The sequence below is a fragment of the Elaeis guineensis genome, chromosome 1 (genome assembly GCF_000442705.2).
Source record: "Elaeis guineensis isolate ETL-2024a chromosome 1, EG11, whole genome shotgun sequence".
Taxonomy (NCBI): Eukaryota; Viridiplantae; Streptophyta; class Magnoliopsida; order Arecales; family Arecaceae; genus Elaeis; species Elaeis guineensis.
Genome location: NC_025993.2, coordinates 147,044,374 through 147,071,522, shown reverse-complemented (window position 1 = coordinate 147,071,522; position 27,149 = coordinate 147,044,374). Strand labels below are relative to the sequence as shown.

Below are 27,149 nucleotides of genomic sequence, written 5' to 3'. Positions count from 1 at the left end.
TTGAATGAAAATGCTCATTTATTATCATCAACTTTCCCCCATATGAAGCAAAAAGTTGGGTGGTCCTTAAAAATCACATTCATGTTCAAAACTGCAGGCTATATAGCCCAACTGATAAAAACGCCGCCATTTCCTTCCTCAAGCTGTAGCCTTTGGTTTTGATTTTTGCTTCTTGGAGTCCAATGAAGCTAAAGAAGTTCCTAACCCAACAGGACCTTGATCATCATGGTTCTCAACTGATCCATTGGCATCCTTTGTGCCAACTGGAGTACCATTCAAGGTGGAGCCATTGTCCGCCTCCCCCTCAGGTTCATTTGCCTGGGCATTTGGTTGAGCTTCAGAAGCAGTAGCACCGGAGTTGATGATGCTGAGGAGCTGTGTCAGTGGGGGCAGAGCTTGGACAGGCACACCATTCTGGCGCACAAGGAGGCCTCTAGCTGCAGCTTTCTTCCGCATTTCTGCTGCTGCACGAGCTGCTCGTTCATCAACACCCCTACCTCGAGGAAGAGGCTCCCCAATAATAGCTGCATTAAGGGATTTATTGACTGATGATGCACTAGTATTTGCAGAACCCCCAGCCGCAGCTTGGAATGCCTGTAATAGATCAGGGTTAGCCTGTTGAAGCATATCATTAGAATCATATTGTGCCTGTCCGGATATAGAGAATGTAACAGGAGATCCAACTGTTACATTGAAGTGTATGAACCGTAAGGAAATGCAGTAACAGTAGATCGCAGCACAAGGTCTAACTCGCAAGTGTTTTCTTCTTATCTTTATTATTATATAAAGGCAAAGCCAAACAATTCCAGGCAGGAGTTGTGCAAAACTACAAATGCCTATTGCTGACAGTTGCAATTAGAATTTTGGGGGACTAAGAAGCACTTCTTTTGTGAATCATGTACATATCTAGGCAACAGTGAATTTGACAATGTCCTCTTTCTTCTAATGTGAGAAGGGAAAGGCTTTCAAATTATGTACAAGTATTGCAATATAATTACCAATCAGACCAGCTTAATCATGATCAATACATCTTGAACCACATGCTTGACCAACATTTTGCTGGTTTAGAGACACCCATGGTTCATAATACTGGACTACGCCGCCCTGTACCGAGGATATTGTACTATATTGATAGCAAACCAATACTGCATATGGTGGGCACACCAAGTGTCGCTGCTGTGCCAGAATGATACTGGTATGCATATCAAAACTGGTATTGCAAACCTTGGATACACTCATTAACCACAAAGAAAGAAAATCATTTATCACTAGAAAAACTATCTATTTTGGGGCCATATTATGCAACTATGACCTAGGAGAAGTAAACCCATCCATGCATATGTGCTATGAAATTTTAGATATAAAACTTTAAAAAATAAGTTTCTATGAATGCTAAAAATAAGTATCTGTGAATGCTATGATCACTAATACATTTCTGCCATGCATTGCCGGATAATAGACTCCTACAACATTTTCCAAATGATGAAATGCGAAAATTTAATCATATGCAATGTGATTTACCCCATTCCATATCAGGGAAGATAGTTCATGGTCAAATGATTTGACACAAACAAATAAAAACTTCAGTTTCGAGCAAATCTATGCACACAAGCATTTACGAACATGAGCTTGGACATACCTTCAAAATATCAATAGCCTTTAAGGCAGAAGCTGTATTGACCGCCTGCCCCTTTTGTTTCTGTGCACTTGCCTGGCCCAAAAGTAATTTATTGTTAAACAAAGCCATCTTCCATAAACATATCAAGAAAAAGCAAAACCAAATTAGATCCAGCCCGGGTAAGAACCACAGAAGCATCAAGCAGAATAGCCATACTACTAAAAAGCACCAATCAGAGTAATATAGCCAGGTTCTTATTGGTAACTAGCATCCCCAATATTAGCAAAATTTAATTTTTTTTCTTAAAAAATGAAAGATTCATAACCTATCTACAGAACTAAATTGCACGACTGACTGTTCTTACATAATATCTTGAATAGAAATTTGATGGTGTTACCATGAAAACCTTAGAAAATAAAAAGGCAAGGGCCTGAATAACTCAGAAAATTGTAATACCTAACAACTCATTACAGGATAGAGAAAAGTGAAACAGATTACAGTGATCTTATATGCAAACAATATCATTCTATTCTTGTAACCAAAGGTGCCATTTGTCTTAAAAAACATGTGAAAAAAGTCTTACATTCTTGATGATAGAATGCTAAAACACCATCCACCCATCCATGTTAAGGGATGATATCAAAAGAGAAAAGCATTACAGAGTATAATTAAGCACATGAATTGCATGTGAACCACTTGTAACATACTTTACTCGGTTGACATGTTTTCAGTTTCCTCTTTAAATTTTTCATTAAGAGTTGATTTTCTGATTTATCACAAGTTGAAGGTGGGGTGACCACTTTTCTCCAGTAAAATATGTCAATGGTTCATAATTCATTCTAATATATCAATAGTTTATTCTTAACTTTTTTTTTTTTCTAAATTGTGTTCTTCCCTTTTGTTCAGTAGCTAGTCACATGATTTAATTTGTTTCAACACAATATAACACTTAAAATTTTTCCAACATCATAGGTCTAATGACGAAATTGGAAGTTGCCGACCTATCCCTCATAACAATAACAATATTCTCCTGATTCACTGCAAAACTCAGTTTTTGTGATCATGCTTCAAAATACTGAAACTTGTATTTACCTGCTGCTCGCGCGATTTAAATGTCTTAATCCAATTTTCTGAATCTTGTGTTTTTGAATCCTCCTCCCCAAGTTGATTAACAAGTATATCATAAGTTTTCTTTTCGTGCTGCCATAAGAAGAAACAGTCAGTATCATAAACTAATCACATCCCTAGTTTATCCAATAACAAGTACCTTAAGATGCAAAATACATGCCTGAATAGAAAGCTTGTAGGCACCCATACAGTTAAATGCAATGGCAAGAGCATGGTAACACACAGCAGTTTGAATATGCTCTGGACCAAGAAGCCGCTCATTCTTTTTTAGTGCTTCTTGCAAATAACGGAGTGCAGCATTCATATTCCCAATATCCTGGTACATCATAGCAACATTTATGAAAGTTGCTGCAACATCAGGATGATCGGGCCCTGATGACAAACTTAGCAGGAGCAATGTTCGAGACATATGCCGCAGAGCAAGTTCGGTCTGATTGAGGCCATGGTAGAACAAAGCCATGTTTCCATAGCTGCAAAACAACAGAATGTAAAAGCAGCTGAGCCAAAATGGATGCAAAAGATGTGATTATTTAGGATAATAGGCAGCGCAAACATATGTCTGTGCCTGTGTGCAGTATCAGGATGGTCTAGACCAAGACACCGCTCATTTATGATTAGTTCTTTGTGCTGCTGCACGATAGCTCCAGCCATGTCACCAGCATGATATAGAACCATTGCAAGATAGCTGAAAAACAAGAAACAGATGACATGAAGAACCAGAGGACAGCCTAATAGGGACAATCCAATATTTGGAAATATGCTATTTTCAATGCACTTGTCCATAGGACAGTTACAGATCAAATAAGCATGCCATATACATATTCATGAATTTATATACATCTTCTGCAATGTCTTGCCTGTTGGTGCTAGATAGGTAATATTTTCTCAATTGATATTAAGAAAAATTAGGATCATACCGGCAGCAGTTAGCAACATCGCGATGCATAGGACCTGTAATCTGCAAACCATGGCTGACCAAGTTACACAAAACTCCAAAGGAGAAATCCAAAGAAAAGTAGAAGGAATGGAAAATAGCCTACTTGTTGAAGTATAGAAAATGCTTCAGAAAAAAAGGTGTAGGCTTCATTTAGCATTCCCTGAAACATAAGAGCATTATATTACACATTCCATCTGCTAACTAGAAACTATATACACACATGAAAATGCTCACATGAATCAGCATAGTTCATGTATTGCATAACTTTTCATGCACATACTCACACAGTTTAAAACTCTTGCAAAATCATATTGTAAGATTAAAAAATGTCTTCAAAAATAGTCATCTCACATACCTCAGCCAGTCGGGCTTTCCCGGATTCCATGAGATTCCTTGCTTCTGAGCACATTGGAACTGAATGCTTCACAACTGGCTGGAGATCTAGAATATCTGAGGTTTGAAATGGTGCCGAAGAATCAAGATCAAATTTGCGTGCAGCAATTGTTATTCCTACCTGTCATAGAAAGTATGCATGATACATGGGCTCTGTGATGGCACAGTTCTGAAAATCGCAATATCAATATTGAAAAAAAAAACAAGTACATCATGACAGCACTATCAAGCAAATCATACAAAACAGCTATCCTTAACATGTATCACAAGTCTCAGTCACCTTTAGTACACAGTATTAAGCACTAGCCTACATATGTTCACTAGATAATTAAAGGAAAAACTAAAACATGGTTTCTATTGTATATTTATTAAACCAGTATTAATTTTTTTTTAAACAAAATGCCATTTAACATTTTGCGTTATTAAGACACACGATATGAGTCTCAAGTATCAAAGTGTTCAAAAGAATCTAAGACAGGATCCTTCAAGAATTCGACATGGAAACATCAGTAGCTATGTAGATGTTTGTGTAAATATGCACAAACATATGCATATAATGAATAATCAGTTAGACCAATTGCCTCATAATTTATGAAATTAATAAATTCTTTGCTAAATGTTATAATAGATCTGACAAGTTTTATGTAGAAGTGCTGAAGGTTGAGCCGTGATAGTGATAACATCAAGATCTGATGATTTTGAGTGTCAAGGATTATCATGACTTGTGTAAACATCGTGTATGACACGCCAATTAAGTGAAAACTTAGAATGTCCAGATAACACAGGTAAATTTGCATGAAATAGGCAGACGGTGTCCTATGAATATTAAATTTATATTAAAGAAAAATATACATTAAAAGCTGCCTTGAGAATTCCAATCATACCACATGAAATTATAACATGGTTTCTAATAGGCATGCATTCTTTCCGGTGTATGATAAGAAAAAAAGCTGACAATAGACTTCACCTTTTGGCACAAATTACGAATGACTGCAACCTTTTTTACTCGTATCCTTGCATCATCTGGTAATTCAAACTAGATCAAGGAAAACTAATTCAGGACACAGCATTATGTAGATTATTTTAAGTTTTGAACAGAAGCAGCTATCTGAATAATGGTACCTGATATTTGAGTCTAGCAAATTCCCGAATGTACGACCAAAGTCCTTCAGATGTCAAGAGCAAATGTGCTGAGTGACCTTTTTTAGATGATGCTCCATGTCTCCACCTCATTTGCCCCTTTCCAGACTTATCTAGAGACTTATGGTTCTCTTGGCCCTGGAAATGAAAATTAAACCATCAGCAGAACATTCTAAAGTTCAAAATAATCTTTTTTTTTAATCACATGAATATAATATTCATATAAGTTGCAGGAGAAACACAAATAAGGAATTGAAAATCATGGTGTATAACCAGGAGCAGCAAAGACAGCTAGTCTAGATACCTCAGCTAACCATGAGATGGGCCACATATGATGTGGTTAGTTAGCATCATATTGATAGGTTGGATTAGAGCATTTACAGAGAAGACATAATCTTTCTTCCCCTGCTTCTTTGAATTTGGATATGGCAGGCAAATCCTTAGGAGTCAAGAAGCCAGGACCGAAAACAAATCTAGAGCAGAAAGAGGGTCGGTTATAAAAAGAAAAGGAAAGAAAGAAAAAGAAAAAAAGGCAGCCAGAATAACAAGTTTTTATGTTGTTCATGGTTTCAAATTGGTACATGAATGAATGAAGAGGTCCAGACAAGAACCCAGGACAGCACATGTTTGATTATTAATTTAACACTCCATGCTTTTAAGAACCATTGAGCTACCAAAAATATGCCCAACATTGAGGTAATGGACTCTTTCATGATCATAATCCAAGCAAAAGACATACAAAAGATAGAAAACTACAGATTCAAGAACCAGCACTGCCACTACATTTATGCTAAAACCAGAGACAGTGGGATAGTAAACCAAGCAAATTGTATGGGAGAACATACCCTCTTCCAGAAATAGAACAGCTAACTTAACAAAACTTTTAGGATAAAATTTCAGAGAAAAATTGACGCTTATATTCTGTTAATAACAATATTCCAAAGCAACAGATCTAATTTAATTAAAAACAGGGTTTTAAATAAGTGATAAAATATCACAACAATATCTCTACTGAGATCAGTCTAAAAGCTTGACCATTAAATGGTGGATTTAAGATATATTTGTTTGTCTAGGGACTATAAGCATGAGGTATGGGGTTTGGCATTTTGGAAGAAACAAAATGCTACAAGGTTAGATGTTCCTGCGCAGACAACAATGTTGTAGTTCTAATATATGGAAAAAACAGAACACTGCTTAAAATTTTCAAATGCCAAATAAGGCAATAGAAAGAAGTACACTAATATCTTTAAGATTTAATACAACATAATTATATAGAGAGGTTCTAACCATGGCTAGTTTCTAGCCGTACCACCATGCTAGTACAGTACTGGTATTTGGTACAGATCGGTTCATCATACCAATGCCCCATACAGTTCCCATACCAAGTATCAATTAGTTACCAGTATGGAGAACCATGATCCTAACTATTGTAGATTATAACCCTTTTTATTATGTATGCATCATGGTCTATATTCTTGTGCAACCAACAGGATTATTTGCAAAGATGCTTCCTGGGGACACTCACATTTTACACCTGAACTTGAGTCTACAAGCATTCCAGCTTCTAGATTCCTGAATGTCCTAATTTGGTTTTGTACGATAGTCCTTGAGATGCTAAAATAACAATTCTTCTGAACTAAAAAGTCATGCTATGGGTTGCTCCGAAAAGTGTTAGGTATAAATTTCATACACTGATGAATTGTAGCCTACAATTAACTAAATATGACTCCCTTTTCTGAAAAAATAAACTTCTTTAGAGGTGGACTCCTTATCACCATCTAAGCCCTAGTCACACTGTAAATGTTTGTTCATAAGGGCTATAGGGACTCCTTTTTCATTCTTGAAATTAGATATTCTAAATTGAGTCAACATTAGGTTGAAAAGTTAATACCAATTAAAAACTCACAAGCATTGAGTTTTCCTCCCAAATACAGGCAATGGGACATGCCAGTTTAAGAGAGGAATTAAATTTTAATATATTACAACATTTCCAATTTCATTTGGCAGGCGTGACTCCTCTCAAGAAAAACAGGAGAGGCATTTACAAAATTTAGGTGAGGATTCCAATGACGCAACAAGAACTGAGTCTGAGATGAGAACCATATTCTGAGGCCTAGATCAGCTAATTGGTAATGCAGCAGCAATATTTGCGCCCCGCACCCCCCCCCCCCTCCTTTATTGCTATACTTAACATTAACAGCATCAAGGTTTTCTTTTTTGTTTGTCTCCTTCAATCTAGGATTTTCATACTGGTTTTACCTATCACTATATAGGCCTTAAGTTTTGGTCTTCAAACCTTAGGCAAGTGCTAACAGAATAAATAACGCTAATTAGAAAAGAATTTTCCTTCGACCTTTTGCCAATCAAAAGAAGATTTATGGAGGGGAAAATAAGGAAAAGAAAAAAGTGCCAAACTTTATAAGGTCTAATTTTTCCCCCTGTGCCAGATGGACTGCACTTAAAGAAAATAAATAGAGGCTATTTGATCTAGTCCTCAATATCAAAATGTATGTCTTTCGCAATTTTCTCAGTTCAAGCAACAAAAGAAAATTCTGGAATCCCTTTTTCTTGCTTATTTTCCTTCTTTGTCGAAGCATTTTTCCTTTCTTCTATTTTATTGGCAACCAAACAGAGCATTAATATTTCTCAGTTCTAAACTAGGATGCCTTTTCCCCTTCCAACCCTTGTCCACTTCTAGATTTCTATCATAGCTAAGTAGATTGACTAGTTGACAGCAAAGTTCATAACAGATTAGAATATATTCCCCAAATTCTTTCATGGTCTCATTGCTAAGGCTTTTTTGTCCATGTTTGAAGCTCTATCCCATCAAGAGATTTCATTTATACTCGGAAAAAATAAGCAGTCCATTACAGTTTAATCAACAGACAAGAAAATGAAAATTCTTTCTATTGTCATTGCCTCAACAATGCAGCTAAAGTATGCACGTGATGATTTCCTGGCTAATTGAGTAATGCAAAACTTCCTCAACAACTCTGTACAGAAATTTTTTTATAAAAAAAAAATCTAAATTTTGTTTCATATTAATAAACAGAAAGTAAAATATTAATACACAAAGAAGAAAATAAGATTACAAGTAAAACTATGTACAGATCCACACGCACACAAGCAGATAAGTCCTATATGTGGGTTAGGAGAGCCTAATGCAATAAGAAGGACATGAGAGAGAGAGAGAGGGAGGGAGATACTTCCATACCTTCTTCTGGGTTTTTGACTGTGAATTGTTAGTGCAGCCTTTTGTGCCAACAGGTGAAATATTTCCAGCAAAACAATTGAAGAAATGAGCAATTGCTGGCCCGAGATCATGATCCTGTGATTCCCTCAGCATATCCTGCAAGATAGCAGAAAAAACTCTTAACCTGATAGCATACAATTTAATTAGCACAACATTTTGGTGAAACTGATTCACAAGGAGTGTGTTACATGATTCTACAGACATACTAGATTCAAAATACACCAATTCATTTTAAGCAGGGACCTCTAGTTAATTGACACTCATTAAGGGATTGAGGGAAGCATAGATGGTAATGCTGGCCAATCAGGCTCAGTTACTAAACTAAATGGAGGATCGGGTACTTAAGATGCTTTTAGTTGGTGTGAAAACATTTCAACTGTCCATAGAAAGAGAATACAGCTTTACAGACCAAGCATACTAACTATGATTGTCAGTTCATCACCAAACTAAAAGTTAGTTGACTCTAGATTGCCAAGTGACTATAAAAATGTTAAGCTCCAATTCAAGGACATTTTGAATACAGATAATCCCAGATAGAATTCTGATTACCACTATGTTGTTATGCTTGACTACATAGTTGTATACAATTAGTTAACTTTCTACCAAATTAGCAAAGTGTCCAAACACTTGTCCACTCTAAAGCATATATCCACCGTAGACAGTGTCTTCAATTCATGACCACCAGAGTCTGAGAGGAATTATGTAGATGATGTCCCACAGAATGGAACCTTCAGTCTATCATTTTCAATCATAGAAGCTAGAAAGCATGTTAAATTAGCTAACATGAAAACAGTGGTTACCTTTAAAATATGTTTTGCTGACCTAACAACAATCTCGGTGGAACATATATCCCATAGGTGAGGTAAATGTTTGACCATGTCAGCAACCTGAGGAACAAAATGAGATTCAGTACATTGACTTCTGGAGATGAACAGTAATCCAAACCATAAATCAAGAGAACTTGCTGGACATGAACAGTAATCCAAACCATAAATCAAGAGAACTTACTTTTCCAAGATAGCGAACATTTATCCCATGAGCATGGAGTGCATCAGTTAATGACTGGCCATCCATGGGTGAGACCTCAAGGGAGCAAAGGTCTTGAACGAACTTCCGAAGAACCACATCTGTAAGATATGAAGCACCCTTCCTCACAATTGCTTCATCTGTAGCAATATCCTAATAATCAAGAGTAAAGGAGATCAGAAGGAACATATATAAAAAAACCACATTAATGTGGAATAAATAAACAAATAAATAAATAATTGAAGGTGAAATTCATATGGCATTTTCAATTATACAAAGTTTACCTCCTGACTGCCTGCCAGCTTGAACTCGGTAAAGACATTTGGATTCAGAAGTATATCTTCGCCTGGTGTCCGAACTTCAGCAGGTGCAGAAGCACATTCTTCACCAGCTTTTGTCTGCACTTCTACAGGTGTTCCCTAGCAGAGGCAAAAGCTTGAGAATAAGCAGCTAAAAGTTTTTCATTTGTTGACATAAAATTATATTACATTATCTAGCATAAATTTATTAGTGTTAATAGCACTCTTAAGTGCATGTTGCAGATTTTTTTCCTTAAGACTTTTTATACTAACATAGAGGTGGACAAAAGGTGCCACATGTCCCAGCATGAAAATATAGAGCACTATCAGGAGTGACAAGTGGCCCCTTTTTTATGGTTTCAATCCAGGAATAAACACTTACATGCAAAAAAGTACCTATAGAGCAGCATAATAGAACAGAGTCGCATGCTTTACAAATATGGCAGGATAAATGACAGATTTTTAAGATAAGGAAATATATGATCAACATTGTGCTTTATCAAGACAAAGGACAAAAAAACACCTGAACTGTAAATTGCCTCATATTCAACACTCACCATTACATGAGAACTAGAACTTCGAGAATCAGGTGCCTCTGAGTACTCTCCTGCAATTTTAGGTCTAGAGGGTGACCTCTCTGCAGCTTCAGCCTATTGCATGATAAATTAGGAAAGGATCAGTGTTTCATTCTGAAAAGGATTATATATGTTAAACAGGAGCATACCTCACAAAAGGAAGCAACAAGTTCAGGCCTCAAGACACAAAACCGGTGTCCAGGTCCACTATAATTTGCATCACGAGGAGTCACCCTCATCAGATCCAAAAGGTAGTGCCTAAGAATGAAACAGGAAACATCAAAAACAAAGAATGAATAAGAAAGAAGCTGCAACTCTAGTCTTATATACCAATTCAGTGAGTATTACTTGACCGATTTCCGATAAGAATGGTGGTATACTGATTGTTAATTAGAGTATCTGATAGTCCTCATGGAAGCAGCATAAAAGGGATATATAGAGATAGCTGACATTTTGTATTTTTGTTGCAGATGCTGTTGTGGTTTTCCTTAGGTGCAGTGGGGAAAGCGTCAAACAAGACTAAATTTTGGCACTCTATAGCCTAGAATTGAAAGAAGTTTCTAGACAAAATGTATGATCTGACTTTACAAACACAATTCGTGATCAAAAAGAAAGACTTGTTCCCAGAAAGCCTACAAAATCTTATCAAGTTATTGATTTCAGTAGTAAAGCTTGTTCAGATAGAGACCTGCTTTTCTTACAAGCCATCTCGCGCAAGACTGGAAGGTGAGAATAAAGATTAGAAATAAGAACTTGTGGAAAATGTTTAATCACAATAGGAACTTTCATCAGTATCAGCAGTGTTGGCAATTTAGGCAATTTCTTTAGTGAAGTAGCCAGTACATTAGATTTTATGTTATAAGCTTTTTCCTTTTTCCAGACACTTATTGCTCTTTTATCAGAAAAATAACATTCCTGTGCTACTCCAAGGCCTAAAATCATGTTAAAGAGCAAGGTTGATTCCAAATCACAACAAGATACAAGCAAGGGATATGCAAGTACCAGAAAACAACAAGAACGCTAATGCTGGAACAAAATGGAACTTCAACAGCCAGTGTAGTATTAAACAATTAATAAACAAAATAGAAAAGCTGTTTCAAGTTTCCAGGTTGACTCCCTCCTAAAGTTTATATTATCTTCTTTTAAATGCCCCAAATAGTGCAGTATTTCTATATTTATCACAAAATTTGTTTAAGAAATTAAATAAATGGTCAACAAAGACAACGGTATGAATCCTACAGTAAGTAAAAACTTGATGAAGTAAAATATTTGCCAGTTTTAAAGCATATGAAAAATAACACATTTAACTAATCAGTTCAAGCATCTAAATAAGAACATCCACATATGCCATAATATGAAAAGGTTGTGCATGTATAATTCTAGCATTTTATATGTTGTATTAAGAATAATAGTGAAATAATTTCAGCAAGACCTGAAAACTCATAATTATTGCTATTTGTCAAGTCTAAATATAGCCTCAAGCAGCAACTTAAGTACCGACATGTACCAGCCTATCATGCAATATGCGGTGTACAATACTGGCCTAGTAAACTACCAGTATGGTATGAAGGCTCAGTACACCTCCATATTGACGAACGGTATGGTGTTGTGCCAACTCCAATAGTGTATCATGTGCTAGTATGGAGGTGTCCTGTATCCATTCTACCTTATCAATAAGATACCACTATGGGGCCCAATAATGAGACTTAAAATATTGGTTCAAGTGCTTATCCTTTTTTGCAGATGATAGTTATCAGAATGATAATGGAGCACATGATTGTTGAGAAAAGAATTCTACTTTAATTGAGTCTAACAAATACACCAATCTACCCATTAAAAAGTACACTCCTACAAAAATCAAGCTACAATTTTCTGCAGAAACCTAATGGGGAGTATATTCAACACAGAAAAGTAGCTGGTAAATATCAGAACATTTTTCTATAAAATCTAATATTCCAGTTATGGATTATTGATAAAACTGAAAGCTGCTTATTATAACCAGCAGAAGACAATGGAGGGCAGGCATAGGAACATTCATACAACTACAAGCATGCATTTAAATAAAGAAAGACTGAATAAACAGCAGAAAAGACATCATTTAGCATGAAAGACACAGACAACGATCCAATAAAATTAGTTCCATAAATTTGCTTGGAGTTTACAATTATATCAGTGAAAGGTGTCCCTAATAACACTTCAAACAAGATTACACTAATAAACTTTAGTTTTTAAGGCCTCATTAACTCCCACATGGTTACATGCCATAACATGTGATAGCAGAAAAAAGCACATGCTTGCATCCACGCATACACTGAAAAAGCATGTTCCAGTTGGTTTCATCATATTTATTATCTGCTCACCAGCTCTTATTGGTTATCAGCATAACTACAGCAAACCAGAACTCGAAGGACATTCATTTCAAAGTTATGCTTCCCTAATATGATATCGCTTCTCCAGAGAAAACAGTTACTATCTAATATTGCTTGAACCCAAATGAAGGTGGTTAAAATTGCTGCTCCTTTACAATTTTTGAAGGACAAATCAATAATCATGTAAAGAAGTAACAGTTACATAACCAGGCTTGTCAGCATCTTTTACAAGCATTGTTTGAAAAATACACTAGTAAAATAACTAATAAAATGAAGAAAGATATCAAAAAAGCCATCTGTGTGACCTGTCATCGCTGCCAATGATACCCTTGGATTCCACCGGAGCAGCTAATTTGACAACATTGCCAGATCCATCCATAACAGTGTGTTCCTTCAAATGAAGGCGCTTAGCAGCCTCTACTACCTATTTTTTAAACAAAAGTATAAACTAATGAAATAAGGACATCTGATAAGAAATGCAGAAAATGTTATTTCAAACAATAAGAACAATAGAATTTCAAACAAGTCTTGGCATGATTTATGTCACTATACTATCGAAATATACAACAGTCAAATCATGCAGAATTGATTTTCTTGATCAATTAAATACCATCTATTCAAACAAACATGTAAATAGTCTCCAATAAAATCTCTTTGTTGTGTATTCCACAAAAAGCTCAGCAGTGATCCATGATGAGTTTCTACCTAGCACATTTTCTTCATCCTAGATTAGAAAGTGTCGGGCAGGCCTTGCCATGGGCTTCAATTGTAGCTCAAACCAAGGCCAACAGACAACCTGCCTGCTTGTCTACCTTATTGAAGGCCCAATAATTACCTGCTCAAATTTGTCCAAAGACAATGCTTGTCCATTGTGCAGCCACTGAAACTAGTGACAACCCCATAATATTTGGATAAAGTGGCGGCTGTGGCCATCGTTACAGCCATTGTTGCTACTACACCCATTTCTTGATAGCCAAACTAAACAAACAGATAAGCACATCCATGTAAAACTGTAAGAAGTGACTCAAGCTACAATTGTGCTTATAATAACTTCTTGCAAGAAATCAGTGAGACACAAGCATAGCCAAATTTTGAACATGGTTCACCATCCACATATAATTTTTTTTTTTTTAAAAAAAATCAACTGAAACCCAGATAATTGTTGCCGGGACAATTAAGAAAGTTCATCAATTATAGAGGAGTTTATACTGCATAAACTTACAATAGACCTCAATAATATAAATCAATAAGCCCCTCCAAGTTTACTGGACATCCAAAACTGAGACTTGTGATCAGCCCCAAGTTCATAACCGAGAGAGATTGATGTTTTCCAATGGAAAAGAGAGACACCATCACAGATAGTGACAAGCAAAATGCATAAAAGGAGACTCACCTTGGAATGAAATGATTCATCCCAACAAATTTTCTTGCCATTGTCAACAGAACCATATAGAAGGGAATCTGATTTATCCCCTTGAAGGATGCCAGGGATAATGCTCTGCAAATTGAATATGCACATAGTGACTAAAAGAAAAGCTGAAGCTTGCAATGATTCATACAATGGTATGATAGAAGTGCATTGCCTAAAACAAATAAGGTTAGTTAAGTGGGATAAGAAATTACTCAAATAACAAAATAGCTTCAGAAGTAAAAGGAAAAAGGTTAACATTATAAAATGGCAAGGCCATAAATCTGTTTAATTATAGAATCAAAATGAAAATTTATTATTTATAAATATTAAAAGAAAGCAAAGGGTTTAATAAAAAGAAAAGAAAAAAAAATACTGAAAAACACCCTAAGTATTTCACAACCTTTGGTGGATGAAATCAAAAGGTTGCATTCCCTTGCATGCATAGCCGAGCTTAGCATACCCATACACAAAAAAAGGATGCATAAGAGAATAGAGAAAATATCATCCATGAGGCAACTTACAGTCCTGTACGTTCTCCCTAAAATGCACTCAGCATCTGCACAACAAGCATATTCTAGTGCCTAAACCCTTGCCCTCCACCCCCCCCCCCACACACACTTTTGTCATCACTCTCGCCTCTTTTATGGAGGCAGCCTATGTTTGGTCCCAAAGAAAAAAAAGAGGTTGCAAGTCTCTCTTTCTTAATTTTGAAAGTCTGGCTATAAAAGTTGCAAGTTATGAACTCCTTAATATTTGACAATAATTACTAACTTATATTTGGAAAGAGAGTGAAAAAGTTTTAGATTCAAGAAATACAGAGGATGTAAATATGATTTCAATGATTTTACATAGAAATACAAATTAGCCATATGTTGAACCACTAATTAACAAAATTTATTTAAGAAAACATCAATAATGAGAGAATACCAGAAATGACTAAAATTGGTGCATGCAATTAGACGATGCAAAAGTTGAAACCAGGGAAAAAAAAAAGGACAACCAGAAAAAGCACACAGCTAAGAAAAGTCTCAAAAAAAGTCATTATAATATAAGATATTAAGCAAAAAGGATCTCTATGATGCACCTGTGCTACCACTCTGTAACCTCTGTAATCAATTATAGCCATAGCAAGATTATAAAGTCCAGGAACATCAGCTTCCTGGTAAGCTTTAGTTCCTTTCAGGTCATTATTTGCAGAAGCATATGTAGCTTGCTCGTTGTCAGAAATCTGTGCCTCAGCAGATGTATCAGAAGTATGATCTGAAACATTTCAAAATTGTTCAGTGTTGAGGCTCATAGACGTGCATGGTCTGGAGTTGCCACAGGTCCCACAGAATGTATTACCTGATGTCTTCGCCAATAAATTGGGTGAGGTCACATCATTGCAGTTGTCAATACCATGCCCAGATTTTGACTCAACAGTCAATGCTTGATCTTTTGAGATCTGCCCAAGGTCAGCATCCACAGCAAAACTAAAGAATATGTTATTGTGCACATACCTGCAAGAAGGTAGAAAGGATGGTTAATTAGAAGAACAATAGAGTTCCATGGAAAATTGGAATAACAAAGGTTAATTAAATGGCTGATTATTATGCATGTACGGTTCTGTTCAGCCAAAAGGCATGCCAGATGAAGCTAGAGATAAATGCAAACTTCAAAATGTGACGTACATCAGAAAGAAGCAGTTAAAATTAAACAAATAGTTCAAACAGTCAGCAGGAGTACAAATGATAATCACAAACATGCTACCCATCTGTATATCACATGTGTAGAAGAACACCTCTCTCTGCTATTTGCCGGTCAGTCTATCTGTAGATATATATGTACATATACCTGTACATATGTGCATGTGTGCATGCGCCTTTCTTTTTGTCCATGTGGTTTTGCAGGTGTTGAGTGCTTTCTACATGTACTTGTATAATCATTGAAAATTACATATATTGTTAGTGATTAAATATTCACCAATATATGAGGATGCTGCAGACTGTTCCATAACAGTGTCAAAATGCCACAGACCATGCTTTGGAAGAGTGGCATACATTGGAAGTGTACCACTGAAAAAAAAAAAGAAAAAAAAAAGAAAAGATGAATTATGAGCCAAAAACCGACTACAATGAGCAAGTTCATTCAAATACTGGTCATCTAATGCAGAGAAGATCCATCATTACTTTCATCTACTGAGTTGAGAATCCAAGGTTATTGCTAACAGGATATATGATTGTATCAAAAAGATGCCAGACATCTCATTAAAAGGACAAATAATGAGAAACCTCTCTTCATTCACTCACATATGGAAACATTCTGGATCAGTTGGATTAATAGGGGGTATACATCTGTTGATGACTCCAATTGCACCTTTAATTGCTGCATCAACGAAATCACATGTCACTTTATAAAGAGCCCTGTCACGTAGTATCCTGCAACAAAATGATCTCTATAAGTGATACAGAAAGCTATCTTTAAGGGCTTCTTATGTGATTAAATGAAACAAAATGTATTTGTTAGAAGAAACAACCGCAGGTGGTGCAATTGAAAGCAAAAAAAATTGCAAAAAGGGTTAAAACACAATACGGTGGATGATCTGCATCAAGAATATGAAAATATACACCTTTCTTGGGGAGTATTATGAGGAAATTCCCGACAGGATTGTAATTCTCATTCCAGTCTCTCTGCATGCCAATTAGTTCGCTTCCATATGAAAGAGCAAAGGCATCCTCTGCTCTCGCTGCATCCCTTTCATGACCTGCAAATATTGAAAACATGCAGTCTGTAAGCATTTGAAATAAAAATAGATGTAGGTTAGATACATGGACTGTAATGGGGCATATTTTACAACATAACAAGCATCTAAATTAGATGAAAACAATATATATTCTGAAAATACAGAGTAATGTAAGTTGGACCAAAAAAATTGGTGAAAGTAACATACTTTTATAACGATTTCATATATAATAATCAGTAATTACGACAAAAAAGTTGCAAAAACTTATTAGAAAATTATGCTTCTAACTTAAGTTCTTATTTCAGCAACATTTATACCATATGGCTATCACAGAGAGCATGCATACAGAGCTGCACGCACCACGTGAGACACAGTGCACCTGCAATTTTGTATTTGAAAGCAACTCCACTGGCTATAGTATGGACTGACGATCATCTTACAAGAAATAACGGCCAGCGTCAAGGAAACAAAATGGCATTATGAGTCTGAAAAGGAAGGAAATCAGCAAACAGAACCACTGAAGAGCAGCAACATGGTCTTAACTATGGTTCCAGACCATGAGTCAGATCTGGACATGGATATGAAATTATAAGCCTTTAAAACCAAAAGCAATTCTCAAGGCAGTGGTTAGGCCTCTTCTATGGCCTGCGGACCTTGAAAGACTAAACACTTGCTGTTTTCAGTTACAGCAAACAGAATTCCTCGTAGTATATCGTTTGCAGTTATATAGTTTCATGTATGGAATTTTAGGAAGCTTGGCGGAATTTTGAAAAAGAAGAAGAAGAAGAAAATAGCCTTGGAGAAAAGAATTTCATAAATCAAAGTAATAATCTGTAAGATAAAATCTTAAGAAAGTCTGTGCAGCTTAAATTTGAAAGCACTACATCTTATAATGCAAGAAAAACCTAGAAAGAAGACAGAAGGCTTAACATAAAGAATACAAAGGTCCGCTGTCATTTATACCTGGAATGGGATAGTGTCCCAACCATGAATTTGGTGGCAACAGGGATGAACAGTTTCAAAAGGATGTGCAGAAGCTTTTCGGTCCAATATTTCACGAAAACCTTCAAAATGTATATCTAATTGTTAATTAATGGCAATGGAAAAATACATGAGTTATACTCCAAATATCAGAATTGTTAATGTTTCAAAAAAAATTGTCTACCTTTTTTGAACTTGGAGCTGATTTTTTGCAATAGACTAATTAGGGTACTTGCTTCATAAGCAGGTTTTGATGGCCTTGGATCTAATATATTCCCTGTACTAGAATTCACGTAAAAAGCTTTTGAGGTCCCCGTGATGCAAAATTTATTTCCTTCTAATGTCACTACATCAATATAAATCAGATCTCCAACTAGCCTGAAAAAGAAAGGAATAAAATTAATTAGCACCTTCCACCTGCCATACACCTGCTGAAAAAGTGATTGCTGTTCATTTTGTAACTTGTTTAAAGATTAAATTACCAAAGATCCATTGAAGGCTATTCAAACAGAAAACTGTAGACCATGATGTGCAGTGCCCCTAGACACAGTCCTTAAGAAGATGTCATAGTCGTAAATCTTTTTAGTGTAGGTAAATAATGAGAAAGGTGATTCAGCAAAAGAAGGCATAAAGTAGCAGATTATTAAAAGCAGTACACAATGTGTTTGTTCTTTTATTTTTCCAGATAACTCCTAGTTCCTAGATATAGCTGCAACAGAGGGGTTAAACATATTAAGTTCGGAAGGTAAGTTTTCAACTACAAATTGATCTACTAAATATTGAACCATAAGTGGGTGAAAAGTTTGAAAAGGAAACATTACACAGATCAAGATAGAATCAAAGAAGAAAGATCTAAAGAAAAGTGATTCACCTTCTGTAAGTTGGAGGAGGGTTGAAAGAAGAAAATACAATGCTTTCCGCACATTTGATCTCATTAGGCATCGGTGTCACCAAATTGTGGAGGGAACCAGTAATGTCCTCCATGAAACCTAACCCATCTGGAGTTTCCGTTTTCTCTGTATAACAATTAGATCAACAGTAAAAATATGATGAAAATTGATGGTAAAACTGCACACAGTCCAGCTTTAAGGAAACGTGCCACATGCAAAAGTTACTACTAAGATTAAAAAAAAAAAAAAAAGGATTGAAAATGTTATGACAGTGCAATCCAAAAATGATGACTTTTATATTTAGCATAACAGCTAACTACAGATACAAAATGCATGAGGTTGAAAACATTGCACAATGCATGGCATATAGGAACCTGAAGTTTTTTGTTGTGCAGTCTCTTGCTGTAAAGCTAGCAGTGTAGATAATGAGACATGAAGAGTCGAAAGAGAGAGCAATTCTCGTGCACGGCGTACATGTGACCTTATGGATCTCTCATCATATAATGCTGCAAAAGCACAGTCATAATGCCACCAGTTTACGACCTATACAACCAAAAAGCTGAAGGGATAAAGGAAACTTGTAAAAAAGGTGATATACCAGCAACCATCTCTAAGGTGCAACCACCAGTTGTGATATCTGCAACTTCAGAAATTTCATTGTAATCCTCTAAATGATGAACTGACCCATCTTTAGTATGCATAATCAAATCATAGCAAGTAAAGAAACATGTCTCTGGAGCATCAAGAAGGAACTGTCTGACATCCATCACAGAATCTCCTGGACTTAGCTGCATGTCCAAAATCGAAATTAGGATTTACAGGGATGCAAATTTATTGGGCAACGGATAAAAGTTTTAGAATGCTGCAACTGAAGCACATAAAAGACTTGAAGTTCGGTAGATAATGTAACTCCAAGTTATGAACCACACAGGAAAAAATAAAACCAGTATAAAGTAAATCTTCATTTGGTATTTGATGTTTCAGATGCATGTGAAACTGAGCATGGTTGCCAATTGATGTCAAACACTCTGATCAAGAAAGCACAAGAAGCCCATGTTTTCCACAGCCATGTTGCTTGACTCAAGGAAGCTTTGTATTTCACTTTGTCAGTGTGGTTGCCAGCCAACTAGCATAGCTAGTCATTCTTGGGAATTCATGGCCAAAGGACTACTTTTGAAGATTTTGAGTTGTTAGATTAAGAAATGAGTTGGAGCAGTTCCCAGCTTCTTTTATCTTTGCTCAATTTTTGATATCAACAATCGAATTATTTATTAGATTTTCTCTTCTCTCTTCTTCATCAGAATGGCATAAATATTCTTATTATGTTATTATCTTGCTGCACTAAAACTCTGCAGTTGTTTGCTCTTTTCCAATGCAACCTGCAAATCAGATGAAAACAGATGTCCTCTCTAGATCTTTTTTAAATTGTTTCTATTGCCGATCAGTTCATTGTCCTTTCAACAACATTAAGTTGATCAATTCATAAACCCAATAATCAGTAGCATTAATTAATGGACCCAGGTAAACATGCAGAAAGAAGCATCCATATGATACAGGCTTAAAGGTTCTTGCCTATTCAATTGAATTTACTTCTCCACTAATCGGTAGGATTTACAGTAAGCAAAATTCCATCAGAAAACAATGAAGACAAAAAGGAAAAATTCCCATGCAAATTGGGAACACTATTGGATATCTAAAACTTCTTTTGCACTAAAAGTAAGAATGTTGCTCAACTAGGATAAAGCAACAAAATCTTGTAAAATGTGTGCAAACTTCCTAGTTCCAAATCATGACTCCTGAATCTAGAAAAATAAATTCCTCAGGTCCGTCCACAGTGGCTGTGTATCTTCACCATATTCATTACTTGAATGTAACTCATATGGCAGACCTCACCAAATTACACTTTTGTCATGGTGTCTACTGTTCAAAAACATACAGGGCATGATATCAGTTAACAAACAAAAACCATTTTTATCTTCTTATAAATTGCTAAATTGTACTAAACTTTTGTGTATGCTCAAGAAAGTGGCATGATTTTTCACCTCTAACTACCGCAGCCACTGATATAGGCAACAATAATGTCAATAAATACTCATGGGAAAATGGTAACCTCTCATACCAAATTAGCAAAGAAAATAGGAAGAGCTAGAGGAAATTCTGTTTTAGATGGATGCTAGTTTCCCTGATGATTTACAGCTCATCAGAAAATGTAAAAATAACTCATAAAAAAAATACAATGACCAATATTCCAAAGAAAAACCAAAGTAGAAAAGTAGCTGCATGTTAACTAATTCAAAAAATCGAACACTAGAAACATGTATGTAGAATTTTCAAACATTCATAAAAACGACAAACCTAAACTTCCATGGACATATTGCCAAAAAAGTCGGCATTTATGATTGCAGGTAGACACATGAAGATGGACTTCTGCATATGAAACAACATATGCAAGTGTGCTTATGCGTTTGTCATAAGAATGCAAGGGACAGAATCATAGGATTACTGTTAGTAGAAGCATATTCATGGTAACTACATGTCCCCCTTCACCGAAGGTGCCAGCTGGCTTGCTGCTGACATCTCTGAATGCTTGTGCCAAAGACATGTTAAGCTCACCTTCATCAGGGTTAGGGGGCTTTGGCATATGAAGGGAGGGCTACCCCATCTTTCTAGTGCATTTAAAAAAATTAAAAAATAAAAGAAGACTCCATTTGCTCAAAAATACACCTATCAATTGTTTATGAGCATCTTACCTGCAACTCTAGCTTTTCCCCAGATGGTGCCTTGATAGCAACAGGGTAAAGATGAAGCTCACCTGCCCACCAAAAAACACAAAGAGTTTCTATATTGCTAGCTTGAATTTCCACTTGTTCCAGAAAAAGAGAAATGGCCAACTTCTAAATGCCTTTAAAGAACACATTAAGCTAATCCAAAACTACTAGATCATGGTAGAACTAGTAAAGAAGATCAGTAGAAAAAAGAAGTGCACAAAACACAACACAATAAGTGAAAGAAAACCAACCAGGAGTTCCAATCTCACAAAACATCCAAAGGATCATAAATATTGTTGTTATAATAAAGCTACAGACTTTTCAGATACAGTCAAAAAAGTTAGCAGTGCTCCCACAAGTATTATAGCCCATAATTGTGGTTGTAAGTACCATGGTTCGCCGTATCTGTATCAGATCTCATACTGATACCATGCTGGTACAGTGTCATTATGCCGAGTATGGAGGTCGGTATGGCATACTGAGACTCAAAAAATGAATGTCAATTTTTCTTGATGCAGGAGGGAAAGACTGGAGCTAATATGAAAATGCTTGAAATAACAACAAAAGCTAGCTTTAAATAGGAATGATTGGCAAACGACAACTCAGACAGTGGACACCAAATAGTTGGGAGTTGGGACATGGGCTGATAGTCTAGGTTATGGGTCTTCTAGTTACAAGTCCAATACTAGGTTATAATAAGAGCAGCCAGCAACAACGATACGAAAAAAGATGAAATGCTTCAAGGACACAGTACCAAAAATGAGTCCATTGCATGTTTATTCAGAATGTATATGAATTTTACATATTCCCTCAGTGTTTTTAGGAGGAAGCAATCAGCGATTGTGGGAAGTTTTTGTTTAAGTTTTAAATAGAAGGTAGAGTTTAGATAAAAGAAAAGTCAGAAATTTGAAATGCAAACATGGGAATTTTCCATCAGCAAATCAGAAATGAAATAAAAAATAGTTTTAGGTTTAAAACTTTTCTCACTTTCTGATCATCTTTTGTCATATTTTACCTTCATTATTGTACAACTACTGAATCAGATGTGAAAGTAAATCAGATCTCAACAGTTAGTCCTTGGATATTTTCTTCCTTCTTATGCTGAACGTTCATAACAGATCTACAATGGATGTTATCTAAATAAGATTGATAGCCACACATTGTTGCTCTTACATTACCACTTAAAATCCACTAGAATATCTTTAAGAATGTGTTAAAACCCAAAAAAACCCTTAAAATCCTTTCTCAACCATGCATACACAGAGTTCCACTTGCTCCCTCCTCCACAATCACAATCCATGCCTCATGGTACCACATTGCATTAGTTAATGATGATTAACTTACTTTGAGTGCCTACCTTGCGAATATCTAGAACCACTTTCAGCAAATGCCAAGTTACATCCATAGATATTACTAAGACCCAATTGACAAGTAACTTTACTACTAGAAAACACGTGCATGCAAACATGCACACATGTAGGGAGAGAGTTGAGACAACATCCTTTTGATAGGGTTAAAATCTCAATTTTACTAATCAACAATCAATAATGGGCATTCCAGATAGAAAGCCACGTATTTAAATACTTATTGATCCAAAAACAATACTTTTGAAGGCATATTTCCTAGAAATTTTCTTGTCCAATCAAAAATACCTATAAACCCATTACAAATTGAGGATGTGGATCATAGATAAATCCTGTTTGTGGAAATAGGAAAGCATGGTGATGAGTTTGATGTTTCGACCAAAACTCGGTAGCCAGAATATTTTGGCTTTGGCCAGAGCCAATCCAAAACTAAGAGACTAAATACATACATATATGTGTATATACAAACACAAATACATATATGGACTTGTAAAGCTCTTTTGTCTTTTTTTCATTTTTTCTTGATTTTTGACAAACATATGAAAATCAAACTCAGATTCCAGAATCCATTTTAGAAAGAATTAGAAGGGTTTCAACATCAAGTTCAAAAATATATAGAAAGACATATATATATATTGCATCATTTTCGACAGATTTAGCTATCCTAGAGATCAATTCTTAAAAAGATTGTATCAAATAATTAATGACATGCACAAACCAAATTGACATAGGACATGAATTTTCTTATTTATTTGTAAATTACAAATTTTTGCCTGCACAACACTATAAACACTTTTTATGTTCCTACTTTCTGGTATTTTTGATATTTTTTAATTGTAGCTAAAATTTCAAAACTTGAAACTGCCACAAATGAAACTTATTTGACGGACTTGGTAAAACTTATGCCGAAACCAAATTTCGAACCTCATTTCAATTTAATAATGATCTTCCTGAGCAACTTATTGTCATATACCAACATGCACCTATACATCTATGTTGACTTATCAATCAGACCAAGCTGAACTGCAATCTGTTGGCACTTTGATACAACAAGTTTATGTATATGATAAGCTAATGATAGCATTATCTAAATACAAGATATGGGTGTAATGATTGAAGCAATCCTTTTATGATCATTACTAAAATATATATGCTTTTGAGACAAAATTTATAGTTGACATTTTAGGACAGATTTCCCTCTTCACTCATCAGTAATACGTTTAATGGTTGTCCATGGGGCGTATCCATGGAGCTCTTGCGATTTAAGTTTGCCTTCACCATGGTACGGTAGCTAAGAAGCTATAAATACTCAAGTTTAGACAGCATATCAGGCTATCATGCCTCATAATGCATCTGAATACAGTCACAGTGAATCTTACCAAACCCTATTGTCAGATAAATGACAAGGAATGGAAAGTCATTGACAATTCCGTATTCTTACACAGGGCGCAAGGACTTGAGACTTTGAAGAATCAAAGAAAAGACAAAAGGCATTGAGATTTGAGAGTTGAAGTCCCTTACACAAGTTACATATATTAATAAGTTCAAGCTGTACAGAGATTAAAAGATCAACAAAATCACTTCAAAGCACAAAATAATCCTAGTTAGAAATTCAAAACAAATTTAATTTTGATAAGCAACCAGGATTTGATTGTGTGATCTCAAAGTAGCAGTATTATCTTCAGTCAATTGAGAAGTGAACAATAACAAGTTATACAGCAAACAAGAATGACATGGACTTCAGCATTAGCTGAAAAGCCAATACAAGGGTAAAAAGATGCTGAATGAAGAATGAAAACATCACCTCCAGCCTGCTTGGATGTTGTTGCTGAAGGATTTGCCGTCTCTCCCTTATCAGCAACAGCCACATTTTCTGCAGGGGACTTATTGCTTGTGTCCTGAATTCCACTGGCATCCCCATTAGATAGAGCACCAGCACCAGCATTCGAGGATGATGAAGTAGGTGCCTTTGATTCCGATTCCAAAGAATCAGCAGGATTGGAATTCAAGGCCCTCCCCTTGTTTCTGGCCTTGTTAGATTTTCCAGCCATCTTTTGATCCTGGATCCAGTATAATAAATCAGAATATACTCAAAATAAATAAATAAATAAATAAAAATACGTAGTTACTTCGGATACATTACTTAACAAAACCATCCTTTAACAATAACTTTATTGCACTAGATAGAAGCCAATAAATATACAGCGAGTACTACTAATCAGTCCGCACAGCATCTTTTGAGCTTTGAAAGCCCAAAATAAAAACAAGGGGAAAAAACATTTGGTAAAAATGCCAAAAGCATACTCTTCTCATTCATTCAAATATGCTACCCTTTATTGATCATCTATCCCGATGTCAACCACCCAGCAGTCAACTCAAAAACAAAGATTAAAAACAACAGATAAATTCCACCAGCAGTAGAAAATCCCCAACCTAAAAAGAATTATTCCCCGCTAAACTAACGCTTTTTCATCAAAATAGAAGCTCAAACCGCCCATTGCACCCAAAAACCCCTCACAAAAACTACCTTCTAATCCGAAAGAAGAGCAAATTTAACACCAGATAACAAAAACTTAGGCTCAAAACATCGTAAATATCGAATTTCGACCAGTAGACGATCGAAGCGGAGGAAACCAAACGAGTTCTTCGGATGGGGAGGCGCGAGAGAGCTAAAGGACGTGGCGGAAAGGTAAGGAGCCCCGATGGAGTGAGATTAGAAGGGAAGAGATAGAGAGAAAACCTGAAAGAAGGGAGGGGAAGCGTGGAGGCGTTGAGGGAGAGAAGGGAAGGAGTCAGAGGGCGGCGCTTGTAAAGATGATGATTGGAGCCCTTCCCCTCATGAAAGGGCTTTCTTGGAATTAGGCCTTTGCTCCTTCCCTTTTATATATTTTTGGAAAAAAAAAAATCGTTTGCAATATATGAGGAGAGAACACGTTATGTTTTGGTCGGTTTTGTGGCGTGGGATAAAAGGGAAATAAAAAATGTGGGGCGACATCCAAAAGGGGTTGATATTTCGAGGTTAGGGTTTTCGTCGGGTTTTGGCAAGCGAGGGTTTATGTGATTAGAGAGGCGCAGTTTGGCAAGATTTGGGTCGTGGGATGTTATTGGATAGGTAATTATGGGATTACATGGGGAAATTACTTCTTTCTTATGTTGAATTATGCAAGTATCTGTGTTCGGATCCGCTTGTCTGCGAGGAACAACACACACCAAGCGGAAAATAAATAAATTTGGCATGTTTTGGATACCAGCAGAAATGGAAGAGTTGATTTGGCGCTCCACACGATTGCAAGTACCCTGAAACCCGTGCTCTACGCCTAGCCCGTGATGCCAAGGTTGGTAAGTTGTCCTGCGGTTTCCTTTTGATGCAGGATGTGGCTGCTGCTGTTCCAATGTTTGGAAGACTGCCACCGGAGCTAGGGATGGCAATGGGACAGATAATCCGTGGATCCAATCCGTTTTAATTTATGGTTAGATAAATAGATCGACTAAATAGATCAAGAGATGGGCTGGATCAAAAATTAATAAATTCATTGATGGGATAGAGTGGATTAGGATTTGCTCTTGTCCTGCTCGTGAACCCGTCTCATATACATGCAAAATCTAAAGCATCATAAATTATTAGTTTTTTATTTAAATAAATGATTGAATTTTTTTATTATGATTATTTTATAAAAATATGAAAATATAAAAATTTTAGCAAAAATTTATTTATGAGTCAAATGGATTAAGTTGGGATGGAGCGGTTAAGTTGGGATGGAGCGGAGAAAGGTGGATTAGAAAAAAATAACGTCAATAATAAAAATTTAAATTTTATAAATTTATTTAAATTTAAATGGATTTTCATGGAGTAGGTCAGGATTCAAGATTTTGAAAATTTAAAGATTTTGGATCAAGTTTATAAACCCATCAAGGATTAATGGAGTGGAATAAATCTATATATCTAACTTATGGAGCAGGTCATAGAAAGAGCCGATCCGCTCCAAACTTGCCCCGTTGCCATCCCTAATTGAAGCTGTATCAATGATAATAAAAAATATGTACCTTTATACCAAACATCTATTCCACTAATAAACTCAAAACTTTGGATTCTGTTCCATAAGACTCCCTTTTAGATTGCGGCCTTTGCACCTTTGTCATCCCTACCGCTGTTTTAGATACACATCTCTAATTAGTTTGGGGCAATGTGCCTAAATAAAAATTATTAGGAGGTATTTGGTTTGCAACCAAATAGAGATCGGAATGAATTGTAATCAAAATCAAATTGGAGTGGGT

General features: G+C 35.9%; 1 protein-coding gene across 1 annotated transcript; it reads right to left on the bottom strand.

The window, feature by feature from the left end:
* Positions 1-25,744, bottom strand: LOC105061272 (clustered mitochondria protein). Its single transcript, XM_029260752.2, is given in 32 exon segments — positions 1-594; positions 1,640-1,711; positions 2,711-2,818; positions 2,907-3,216; positions 3,312-3,431; positions 3,664-3,704; positions 3,787-3,843; positions 4,039-4,197; positions 5,044-5,112; positions 5,199-5,354; positions 8,431-8,565; positions 9,270-9,356; positions 9,478-9,648; positions 9,780-9,914; positions 10,352-10,444; positions 10,519-10,627; positions 13,044-13,162; positions 14,132-14,236; positions 15,234-15,409; positions 15,494-15,648; positions 16,438-16,566; positions 16,758-16,806; positions 16,809-16,892; positions 17,835-17,882; positions 17,885-17,935; positions 18,037-18,230; positions 18,724-18,868; positions 19,117-19,248; positions 19,341-19,530; positions 21,493-21,554; positions 24,679-24,934; positions 25,615-25,744. Coding segments are annotated over 31 exon segments (4,164 nt in total). The 5' UTR covers positions 24,926-24,934; positions 25,615-25,744; the 3' UTR covers positions 1-138.
* Between the last annotated feature and the right edge of the window lie 1,405 nt (positions 25,745-27,149).